Here is a 13459-nt window from a genome sequence, read left to right on the forward strand (position 1 = left end):
AGTGCAGAGGCAAGTGGAAGCTTTTGTTCATGACATTCATTCTCACTCACTTTCAGTTTTCTCTTCTGGTTTCAGTCGGTAATGTGAGCAGGTCTTTAATCCTAATCCTGCTGCACATGCATCCATCAGTGGCTCAAAGGATGGCCAATGAGAAGTGAGAGCCGAGTGCCAAGAACACTTCTCTGGCAGCAGCAGCTGAATGAGACAACAGCAGTCAGAAAGACTGAGACGTCTGGTAGACGTCTTGATGCCAGAACACCAGATATCCTTTGCCAGAACTCACCGCCAATGTTTAATTTGAGTAAGGACATGAGGTTGATTTATCTCCAGAATCCTTCAGGAAATAACCAAGATGATGGTCACGTTTTGGCTGAATGGAAACAATTATGTAAAGGTCAGTCTTAAAGGATTAGTTCACTTCTGACATCATTCACTCATCCTCATGTCTTTCCAATCCTGGAGCACAAAATAACATATTTTGAATGTTTCAACGGTTTTCATCATTACAATGAAAGTCACAGGGGGCCAAAACAATAATGAACCTTAATGACTTTCATTGTATGGACATTTTTCAAAATATCTTTCATTTTTTATTGTCTTTTTATATTTTCTGTCTTAATCTGAGTTTATTTTTCAGAACCCTTGAGGAAATAACTTAGATGATGGTAATGATTTGACTGTATGAAAACCATAACAAAGGTTGACCTAAAAGGATTCTTTCACTCAGAAATGAAAATTCATCATTTATTTACCTTCATGTCATTCTAAACATGTATGACATTTATTTATTTATTTATTTATTTGGAGCACAAAATAACATATTTTGAAGGGGGTTTTTTTAACCCAAAGGAGGCCAAAAACAATAATGAACCCCACTGACTTTCAATGTACAGAGACACATGGATACATTTTTCAGAATATCTTTTATTTGATCTTTTTTATATTTTTTGGTTTAACAGTTTTGAATAACATGGTGAATAGTTTTTTTTTTTTTTTTGGAGTGAAGTAATCCTTTAAGATTGACTTTAAATGAATGTGACCATCATTATTCTGGTAATTTCCTGAAGGATTATGGAGGCAAAATAACCTCATGTCTTTACAATATAATTTTTTGTCTGAACTATCCCTTCAAGAGCAGATGAGTCTGAGATTGGCAACACTTTAAATAAAGGTATAATGCCTCTAGATTCTGCCTAAGGAAACTAATTTGCTGGCCCAGTATCCCTATAACAGTGTAGTTTGCTGATCAGTAACTCATGAAGCATTTAAGAACAAATGACTTCATACCAGATCCAGAGCTTCGGCTGAGCTCTGTACTGCCGGATGACCTCACCGCAGCGCTCTCCAGCACACCCTCATTCAATTACCCACAGTCCTACGCTGGCCTGACAAGCCTGAGTACAGGCAAGCCATCACAGCAGCTCTCATTCTCACTCAGCGGAACAGAGTGAATGCAGAAAAGCAGAGAGATTGTCTTTTTCATTTAAGAGCTTGTAAAACAAGACGTTTATAAGTGTAACTGATGTATAAGGGCCTATAGCAGATTAAAGGGCTCTTCTGAATGGAAGACTTCTTAGTCTACATGACTGCCAAGATGATGAAAGAGAAGATTATACCACAACCACACAATCATATCATAGCTTCAGTGTAAACAAGTCAGCAACCTCTGATGATCTCATTAGCCACCCAAGTGCTCACATGGCAGATATGCAGCTACGCCACATGACCCCAGAAACAAATATCACTCTAATGTTGGATTTGATGTCAAAATGAACTTTGAAGGAGATTATGGAGTGAACACACTAGGAATTCACTGATATTAAAATTCTGGTCAATACTGATAAGCTGGTAGTTATTTTTCATGTTTTGGCTAATAACTGATAAATGGTCAATATTGAAATTAAATACTATTTTGTTAAAATAAATAAAAAACAAAATACTAAAAACTGAAACCAATCATTTTAAATGCTTTAAATGCATTTTTAAGTGAATTCAGGCATCACAACCTTAAAATTGACAGTATGAAACATGGACATTCATTTAAAGATTTGCTAAAGATTACATTACTATTATACAATTAATAATTAACAACAACCATAATAATAATAAATATAAATGCATATATTTAATTAAATTATTATTCTTTTTTAAAAATGTTTTAAATTATTAGTGATTTAAAAGATATATGCATGCACAATTAAATATCCAATTCAATTTTTGCATCTGTACTGTATCCACTGATCAATTATAAAATCTCTAATTGATATCATTATAATATGAAAATACTGTGAATGTCTAGAACGTACAGAATAATAAGAGATAATGTTGATTTACAGTAAAAGGTTATTTAATTTTGCAAACAAGATGTTTGAGTACACTATAAAAAAAAACATTTTCAAGTCATAAATCAAAGAATATTGAAGCATGTTCTACAAGAAAATACTCCATCAGTCTTTCTACTACAAAAAAATTATATTTATTTTAATGTTACTTGCCATTTCTTTGTAATTAATTGTGAAATTCACTTGAAATTCTATGCCTTTTTTCAGTATAGACTGAAATAAACCCTCACCAATAAAGGCTTAAACTACAGTCCAATAAAAGCTTTAATGTAGAAACTCATGCAACAGCACAGCATCACATCCTACGCAAGAGCAAGGAGAACTTCAGACGGCTTTCTCTAGCGCTGTGATGTCATATGAGCTTCTTTAAAGCAAGAGATTAATGGTGTTTGACAGAACAGTGACACGCACTTCTATTCATCCTGGAACAAGGAAATCCCTTACTAACCACCCCAAACTCCTCTCTTCTTTTCCTCTTTTATCATCAGCCCTCACCCAAAAGCCTTGAAGCACCAGCCAGCATACACACACACACACACACACATGACTACAGATTGCAATCAGGATGGCAGAACAACAAAAGCACCACAACAAATCAAAAACGACATCCTCATTCTTTAGCTTGTCGGAAAGCTCTTGAGTTTCATTTCCACTGGAGAACGGTCTGATGTAATAAAGGCGTAAGAGATGTTTCTCTGCATTGTTTCGTTCAAAACGAACACGTCTGTCTGAAAACAACATCAAACACCTTCAGTCTCAGGAATGACAAATATGCTTCCCCTAAACACTATAAGAACCTGAAAAACGTGACATTTGACAGATGACCTTCTTGAAACACTTGCTTCGGGAGCATCTCAGTGTAAGAAAACTGTCAACTACTATCAAATCCTTTAAAAATGATCCATCACAGCCAAGAGGATTTAAAAACTTTCTCAACGTTGAGGGACTGAAGAAGGTCATAAAGGTTAAGTGCAGCACCTGAGGCAACATGTTTACCTGAACATGTAGATCATAAGATGGACAAGTTCTCAGACTAAAGACAGAAAACATGAAGAGTTTACCGTTGCAGAACTGCAGCAGTGAAGAGGTGTCATAGAGACTGCTGTAGCTGGAGAAGCCGTCCTCCATTCTCTTCCTCCCTTCTTCCCTTTCTCCGAGAACTCCCTGTTACTTTTGCTGGCTGGCCACTGCAGCTCTCTGTCCATTCAACATCCAGTCTTCTTCTAGGGTCAGCCTGCCAGTGTCAGTCACCATGACAACCCATTCACGCTCGCCAACTCAGACGCTGTCCTTGAATAGGACTCCAAAAAGAGAAAGTGAAAATATTTTCTGAAGTTATAAAATGCTTGTCTTCTTGTGCACTTTTTCTTCTCCGGTTCTTTCTGTGGTGTTTTCCTGTGTGAGATCTCCAGAAGAAAAATAAGCCAGTCCAGGGCTTGAGCTCTCAGAGGAGTGTGTGTTGGGAGTGTATGAGTGTTTGTGTAATGTCGAGGACACTCCGCTGAGCTTGTCTGTGAGTCTGACAACGGGAAACGGACCAATCAGAGCACAGGGGGTGGAGCCTTTCTCAAAACATAACCCCTCCCCCTCCAGCTGACTGAGACTCCACTCTGACACTGTAGGAAACAGTGCTGGAGAAATTAAGCAAGAAAAGATGACTTTGCTGCATTAGAGCTGTCCTAAAATAGAAACAACTAGGTGCGAATCGATATTTAGAGTTGGCAAATAAGGGCTACTATTGATTAAGGGTATTTTTGTGTGTTTTTACACACTGATTCAGAATGTAGTTGTACTTAAACTGCACACTGGAGTAAAGAGGATTATGACTGTTTGTGGCTGAGGCTAAATCTAAGCTTCCATGTTTCATGGAAGCAGGAAAGACGCTGTACTGTGAAACACAAACATATCTACACTATCATTCAAAAGTTTGGGGTCAGTAAGATTTTTTTTTTTTTAATGTTTTTAAAATAAGTCTCTTATATTCAGCAAGGATGCATTTTTTTTTATTAAAAATACAGCAAAATTAATCGTGTTGTGAAATATTATACAGTTTAAAAGGGCTGTTATTTAAACTAATATACTGTATATTAAAATTAAATTTTTCCTGTGTTGGCAAAGCAGAATTTTCAGCATCATTATTCCAGTCTCTCTTATTCTCTCTACATCTCTTATTATTATCAATTATTATTACTGAAAACAAATCTTGTGCTGCTTAATGTTCTTTGTTAACCGTGATACATTATTTTCAGGATTCTTGGATGAATAGAAAGAGCACAAATTATTTGTAAAACATTGTAACAACAAAAATGTCTATACTGTCACTTTTGATCAATTTAATACATCCTAAATTAAGATATCAAAAAATCATATTGACCCTAAACTTTTGAACAATTGTATATAAAATCATATACATATATGCATATAAACGTATTTATATTTTGAACTACACAAGCTACTAACAAAAGGCATCTATACATTGAAGTTATATTAAAGTATCTTTAAATTATTATTTTTGTTTGCAATCAGAGCATTATTTACGCTCACAAAAAAACACTATGAACGTGAACACTAAAACAACCAATAAAGTTAAAAATAACCACAATTTATATAACAGGGTGAAGTGATTAATGGCGACTTTATTTTAAGGTGTCCTGGTTACACATTACATGTACTTACTATTATAATAACAATAAATTATGTATAATTACATGCAAGTAACCCTAAGTCAAACCCTAATCCTGACCCTCACCATACAGGCAATGTAGTTAACCAATATTACTCCGTACTTAAATGTACAATTACACTGTAAAAAGGACACATTAAAATAAAGTGTAACCAATATTTTTGATTATTTTCCCAGTTCACTCAGCTGTAAATGCAACACAACAAAAATAGTGACATACTCTTGTGTTTTTTCATACTACACCACAAATAATCAGAAAAATAACTACACTGCTACACTGTTTTAAAAAGCCGCTGTCATACTATTTGAAACTTTTTGCAAGTTACCCCAACACTGCAGACAATAAAGAAACAAAGCAGTGCTTCCCACATGAGGAGGAAGGTTTGTGGGGACTTTTCCACATGAGACACAATACATGACCTCACTTTCCACTCTTTATTCCACAATACAAACAAGCTTTTAGAGTAAAAATTAGAACTAAACACTGACTATTCAACCCTTATCTGCCTTCAGACAGACAAAGCAGTCTGGACGACCATCAAAGAGAAACCAAGGTTGGCAGAAAGAGAATGAGAGTGTATCTCAGTTTTGACTGTGGGTCGTCACAGGGGAAAACCTCTTTAAAATATTAAAGAGACAGGCGCATATGGTAGAATATGCATAAGAATGACGACGTGGCCTATATTTACACATCTTCAAACAGACAAAACACAGTCAAATGAAAAAAAAAAAATATATAGGATAAAAAAGCTGCAAGAACGTCTTTAAAGATTATTCTCCTGACCCCATCCCCCAACTTCAAATGATGGCAAGTGGAAGAGAGCTGTGTTAAATTGGATTTCTAGGGTTTCTGTGTCCAATTTGGCCATGGCTTTGCCTCAGAAGCCTAAAAAAAATGAAATGATCCGAGGGGTGGATGATGAGACATTTGCATGTCCCACTGGTGTCTCTCTTTCTCTCTCTTGTCCCGAGGCCAGCAGTGCTGCTTGAATCTGGCATCAGAGAGCCTATAGTGTTTATTCTTAGACCCCATAACAGTGCTGCCACTGCCACTTCTGTCTGTCCCGCTAAAGATCAAATCAAGGATTAGCCCCAGAAGGCAGCCATCCATTTTTTTTTTACATGATGTCTCTTCCTCTGAAATCATTAAAAAGGGACCTTTGATCATGTCAATTAATTGTTTTCATATTCAGTTTGCGATTTGCGATTTAATGCCATTGCACTAGTAATACATAATATATGCGTTACTACATATTAAATTTTTTTTTATAACATAATTAAATACAGTCAATATTTAGCATGTTCATTAAGGATTTCTGGTTTAATTTTTTGTTAGAAACAAATTGAGGCAGTGCATAACAATATAAAGTGCTCAAAAATGTTTTGTCTTGTCCTGGACCAGGATGGTAAGCCTACAGTAATGGTTTACATTTATTAGCTGTCTGGTTTGAGAAATTTCAAGCTTCTGTCATTCATCTTTCTGTGTTTAAGTCATTTCTAACTCACAGTAACTGAAATGTCAAAACAAAACATCAGATGTGATCCATGCAGCAAGCAGATTGTCGTGAAAAAGCTGATCATCAGAATCCATATAAGCATTTTGTTATATCAAAAATATATGATATATATATATATATATATATATATATATATATGTGTGTGTGTGTGTGTGTGTGTGTTGTGTGTGTGTTGTGTACACATTTAACACATTTAACAGCAATAGTGAAAACATTAGGAATACAGAAAAAAAAGTGATATTCTATGATTCTCAACTTTTAATTTTCTAAGATTTCCTTTCTATAATTTGAGTTTTACTGGTGACATTCTATCATTTTGCTATAGAACAGCACAAGCACTTTTTGTTGATTTTTTGGCGTTGACTGTCTGCGTGTTAATCGAGGCAAATATAGTCCAGCGTGGTGCTGTGAGATTAGAGAGTTCACAGACCCCTGGAGAGAGACACCAGCTGGGGGAAGGGAGAGAGGCTGGGAGAAGCACTTCTTCATCTCTGTGTAAGTCTGGGGAACCCTCGGGTGGCAGCCGAACAGTGCTACACCCTTCTATTGTTCTCCAGTTATGCTGGCTGCACCTTTTTCATTCAAACACATATGCACACACTTAAACAAACATAAAATGATACACACATATGCTTTATAAAGGAGCTCCTTGGGGATAAGTTATATTCAGCACCTGACATAGTTCCAGTTTTTTTAAGGAAAATTATACGGTATAATCTAAAGACTACATTAACATTCCTGCATGTCCACATATGCTTATATTCACAGTACTTTATAACTAAGGAAGCACTGCATCTAAACTACAGTGAGTCAAGAAGATTATACACAAACAAAGAAGAGAAGCAATCTATCCACTGCTCGTATCCACTGTATCCATCTAAATGTATTCAATTGTAGTACAAATTTTATTTGTTTTATTCATTTTTATTTAGTTTTTATGTTTAAATTTTTGTTTTAATTAAATTTCTATGCTGAAAACCAGAAAATAATTTGCCAAGTAACCTACAAATGCAAAACTACAGGGCCTTGCAGATCTACATACACAGGAACATTTAGTTCAAGCTAGTTATTGTCAAATAATATTACAATAATAGTATACAACAATCTGCCTACTGTACATGAAAAATGGCATTAATGTTTGCAATCAGATGACATTTTTTTCTCCTCCAGTAGAACTACAACTGCATTAAAGGCATGTCACAAGCAATGTCAGGAGGTTGTGTTGATAATCTCAGGGTAATAGACCATGCCAGTGCCTGAGGTTTAGACTAAAATAGCATCTGCACCTTTCTCTGCTCCAATGCCTATTAGTGAATTAACATTCACATGAAGCGCAGACTCAACCAGCTCATTAAAAGATCTTACATGGAAGCTTCTTATTATATAACAACTTATTATCATATTGTGAATGAATAATGACTCTTTATGAAGGGATGACATAATCCCTAGTGACACTGAAATCTCTGTACAGGTCAACTGAAAAAAAAAATGGTCTAATGAAGTTAACACTTTCTGAATCTCTCTATTCTTAGTGTTTGAAACAAAACCCTGAGCAGCTACTTTTGGATTCTGGATAATCTCATGTTAGGTTAGCCATGTTTATTATGACTCTGTCACCACCTAGCAACAGCATCGGCCCCACAGCCCTCACACAGCCATAATTCTGAACATTTAACAGCAAAATTAGATATACTTCTGTCATTAAATATCATATGCAATAAAATCTGATGATTTATAATAACTTGCATTAATACTTTATTAACCAACAACCCTAAACTATAATGGCCCTCAGCTAAACAATGGGGAAATGTCTATCAGTATTTGTTTGAAATATTAAGGTACAAGATTATTGGTATGTTGAAAATTCAGCTTTGCAGTCACAGGAATGAACTGTATTTTAAAAATGTATTAAAATAGTAATATAATATGTAATATAATGTAATATAATTTTACAATATTACAGTTTATTACGCATTTGATAGGATAAACAAGAATTGCAGATCCATAGCGATGCTTCGTTACAGTGCCTTGCGAAAGTATTCATACCCCTTAATTTTTTTCATGTTTTGTTATGTTGCTGCCTTATGTTAAATTGCTTTAAATTACTTTTTTCCCCACATCATTCTACACTCCATACACCATAATGGCAAAGCAAAAAACAAGTTTTTAACATCTTTGCAAATTTATTAAAAATAAAAAACTTAAATGATTCCATTGCATAAGTATTCAAACCCTTATCTGACACAGTTGAAATTTAGCTCATGAGCATTCATATTGCTTGTAGATGTCACTACACTTCGAGTGAAGTTAACCTGTGGCAAATTCAACTGAATGGGTATTATCTGGAATGGCACACACATCTTAATAAAAGGTCTAACAGCTGAAAATGCATATCAGAGCAAAAACCAAGCCCTGCGGTCAGAATAACTGCCTGTAGAGGTCAGAAACAGGTTTGCGTCAAGCCACACACCAGGGAAAGAGTTCAGAAAAAATTCTGCTTCATTGAAGGGTCACAGAAGCATGTTGTCTCTGTTACCCTTAATGGAAGACGTTTGAAACAACTAGAACTCTTCCTAGAGCTGGCCTTCTGGCCAAACTGAGCAACTGATGGAGAAGGGCTTTGTTTTGAGTGTTGACCTTGACGGTCACTCTAGTTGAGCTCCATGGTCATATGTGGAGATAGGATAAATCTACAGAAGGACAAACATCACTGCAACACTCCAACGATCTGGGCTTTATGGTGGTGTGGCCAAACTTAATCTTCTCCTCAGTGAAGACACACCAAAATCCACTTGGAATTTGCAAAAAAGCACCTAAAGGATCCCCAGACTGTGAGAAACAAGATTCTCTGGTTTGATGAACCTCAATTCCAAACATAATGTTGAAGTAAACTTCTGGTCATCACCTGCAGAGTACCATCCAAAAAGTAAAATGTGATGGTAGCAGCCTCATACTGTGGGGGTGTTTTTCAGCAGCAGGGACTGAATGACTTGTCAGAGTAGAAGAAAAGCTCATTGCACCAAAATATTGAGATAGCCTTAATGAAAACCCAGCCCAGAGCATTCAGAAGCTCAGACTGAGCAGAAGGTTTACCTTTCAACAGGGCAATGATCCTAAGCACACAGCAAGAGTGGCGACTAGACAACTCTGTGAATGTCCTTGAGTGGCCCAGCCACAGCCTGAGCTTCAACCCAATCAAATATTTCTGGAGAAATCTGAAAATGTGCATCTGCCCCCATCCAACCGGACAGAGCTTTAGAGCTGAAGAGGTGAGGAGAAGAATGGCAGATAATTGCCAAATGATGATGAGAAAAGCTTGTCACATCAAGCAAAAAAGACTGTTAAGGTGCTTCAGCTAAGTAATGAGTTAAGGGTTTGAATACTTATGTAATGCACTTATTTCAGTTTTTTATTTTTAATAAATTTACCAAGTTGTGACAGTTCTGTTTTTGCTTTGTCATTATGGTGTATGGAGTGTAGATTGTTGTGGGAAAAAAAGTTATTTAAAGCAGTTTAAAACGTGAAATAAAGGAAGGGATATGAATACTTTCGCAAGGCGCTGGATAATTCTAATAATAATACATAATTCTTCATGTGACTCTTTCTGTCTCACGTTCATTCTTTCGATCTATCCTACAGTTATCTGTCCCTGAACAGGGATCATCTGCTTTTGGGATTGAAATAGCAATTATGATCCTCTGGGTTGTGAAAACAGTTCAGATCCATAATTAACTGAGAATCCAGCCATCAAATAACAGAATTGCAGACAGACAGTGTGATCGTTATGAGTCCAACTCACCACTGCTCTAAATCTAATCAGTTAACATCATGAGTCAAACAATGTTGGTCAAGCCACGGTGACATCATTTAAATTACATCATACACAACTGTGGTTCATTTGTCGAATGAAAGCGTACCAGATTAGTGGAAAGAAAAAGATCAGCAGAATTGGCAAATCAGCTTCCCAGTAACATTACAAGCGAGGCTGAAATATTGCATCTTATTTCACAACTTTTGAACATTATACATATTTAATTTTGCAGTATTATTACTGTCACAATTCCACATGTTTGCAACAAATAAACACAAGGCCAGGCGACCAACATTCAATCACGTGATCTGCATTTCCACAAGCTTTTTATCCACTTCCGGGCCCCTGACACAGCTGGTGTGGGTGGGGACCTGGGCAGCCAGCCACGCGGCTTCCCCTGAGGCATTATTCTCCACAAACCCCAGACCACCACCTGGTCCAAGCCCTGCTCCCGTGTCCCCTATAGTGTGGATCTTAACAGAGAGAATGGACCAACAGGCAGGCAAAAGGGAGAGGGAGCAGGGACACAGAAGAATGTGAGTATGTCTATCTGACACCCCCTACTGTTCCCATTCAGATGATGATGTCATTAAATCTTACATCAGCACTCATAAATTCACTCAAGCATCCAACAAGCATGGTTAAAGTGCAGTAAATGAGCTGCAACCCCAAAAATGATATATTTTATGCTGAATCATATGGCCAAGCAGAATCTAATATTCCAGCCATGAAGTAAATATCTATAAATGAACTACATAAAGAAAGATAATAATGTGGATGTTGTTCTTATTAAAAGACATTCAGTCTATGTGGGTTGTATGACACATGTGATTTAAATGTTCTTTCATCAGCTCTGTATCCTGTGAAGCAGGGAAAACATTAATCATATCACATTAATCATATACATGGAACATCCCATCCCCCAGTTACTATATATATATGGAAGAACATACATGATGCTCTACATAGACCTATACAAGAACACAGAACTCTTTTCTTTCACATACATCACATCATTCATGATCTAGAATCTAGAAGAGCATATGCTGTACTATGAAACTGTGCAGTTGTTGCTGTACTTTCAGGATCTATTTCTACCTTTATTTATTATTATACTTTAAATAAGTTAATAACAAAACAATAAAAACTAAAATCAGAATTTAGGCAACAGAGCATTATAATTAACAGTATAAAAATGGAGATTAATTTTGAGATCTTCTAAAGATTTAAGTGTTATTAAAGTAGTGTTTTTAGTTTAACTCATAGTCAGCATTAGATGACTGCACAGGTAATCTAGATGTTAAAAATGGCAATATGTGCATGCACTAATAAATATTTACAGAATTTTTGACAAGACTCAGAGGTGGCATTAATGCATCTCATAATAACAATGCTATGGGATTAATGTTTTAAATATAAAGTTTTGAATATAGAAATTTGAATGATTTAAAGGGGTCATATGATGTTGCTAAAAATAACATTATTTTGTGTATTTGTTGTAATGAAATGTGTTTATGTGGTTTAAGGTTCAAAAAACACATTATTTTCCACATAATGTTCATTATTGTTGCTCCTCTATGCCCCGCCTTTCTGAAACGCATCTATTATTACAAAGCTAACCAATCCAAAAAGATAGGCTTAATACAAAAACACAAAAACCCATTATAAACGAGGCCTTTGTTGCATCCAGTGGGGACATAATTATGGATTATAATGACTTATACTGTCTTTTTTGCATTATGGATTATAATGGAGGACAGAATTAGTCTCAAATATAATTCACGACTTACGATACAAATGCGTAAACACTTTCACATGCATGTAATACGTACACATTTCACGCTGTGTAAAAAAAAAATATATTCACAAAAAGCAATTCCATTATCTATTTCATAAAAATACATTTCACAAATGCAAAACACAATTTTGTGATATACAACTGTGCATCGTCTTTGAATTTTAAAATGTATGAGTGTCTGAATGTACAAATCGTCATTTAACGAATCCACAGACTTTCCTGTCAGACTCTACACGTGGTACTGTCGTACTCTTTAGCCAATTCAATGCGAGCTTACCATTCAACCCAATTTGAAAAGCATCAGTGGCAAGAAGCTCCCAGGGGATCAGAGAAAACCCATAGAAAGCCTGGCGTTACATTTTATGAAAATGAGCTGCACACATCAGAATATTACTCCTGTGTTTGAACTGTTCTGGAAGCAGTGTCTGTAAATACAACTTAACCCCTACTAGAAGATTTCTAGTTGTTGTCCTCTCAAGCCTAGTTGAGTCTGCGCCAAACAAAGTTCTAAAAAATCGCTTGGGCTTCACTTTCGCAAATGAGTTCCAACGCTGTGTCCACATTTCTTTTACTGTCACAATTACATGTAAAGGCTTAGTTCAGCAAAAGGTGCGCAGCAAATACACTCTCATTAATGATTGTTAATGGTAAGCTCGCATCTGATTGGCTAAAGAGTACGACAGACCCACGTGCGCTTGACAACACCACACACACAAATGGTGGATTCGTAGCATTTGTACATTCAGCACTCGTACATCTTTAAACATTCAAAGGTTTTTTGTGCACCCTGTATATGTACGAATTGTGTTTTGCATTTGTGACATGTGTTAGAATATAGGGCGCATGTGAATTGTTTGTTTGAATGATGAGGCGTTTTCAGGAGGGAATGGACGTAGTGATTACGTTTCACATGTTTGTCTACGCATGTGTGCAATACCTCTTTTTTGCGGAATTATATTTGAGACTTTAGTCTTTATATAATGCATACTTTCTTGGGCGTTACCTTGCATCTATGTCATGAACCATGTCTGCATTTGTCGGAAAAACTACAAACAACAAGTCCTACTCTAAAAAAACTTTTTGAAATCGCATCCTTCAAAATGACTGAATATTTGTGTTGAACTGTTCTGGAACTTTAAATGACTTAACACCCCTAGATTTATGCTTTAAAGGCCAAACAAAGTTTTTGCTTTCGCACGAAACTGCCAGTAGCAGCAGCGGCAGCAACATTAACTGCCTCTTTGACGTTAACATTTGGGCATCATGCAAATTCACATCGATTCGTTCAAAACGGAGGGCGTGTTTCAA

The 13459-nt window shown here is 36.1% G+C and overlaps 1 protein-coding gene across 2 annotated transcripts in view; it reads right to left on the reverse strand.

Annotated features, from left to right (window-relative positions):
• eml1 (EMAP like 1) overlaps positions 1-13459 on the reverse strand; it is a 53452-nt gene that overhangs the window by 36270 nt on the left and 3723 nt on the right. Inside the window, exon 1 of one of the 2 annotated variants that reach the window (XM_042742505.1) lies at positions 3404-3858. The exons of the other annotated variant lie outside the window; for it this stretch is intronic. Coding sequence (XP_042598439.1) covers positions 3404-3470 — 67 coding nt within the window. The 5' untranslated portion in view covers positions 3471-3858. Of the gene's footprint in view, positions 1-3403; positions 3859-13459 lie in introns of those variants that run through there. 2 annotated transcript variants of the gene reach the window in all.

Source organism: Cyprinus carpio, chromosome B17, assembly GCF_018340385.1.
Source record: "Cyprinus carpio isolate SPL01 chromosome B17, ASM1834038v1, whole genome shotgun sequence".
Lineage (NCBI taxonomy): Eukaryota > Metazoa > Chordata > Actinopteri > Cypriniformes > Cyprinidae > Cyprinus > Cyprinus carpio.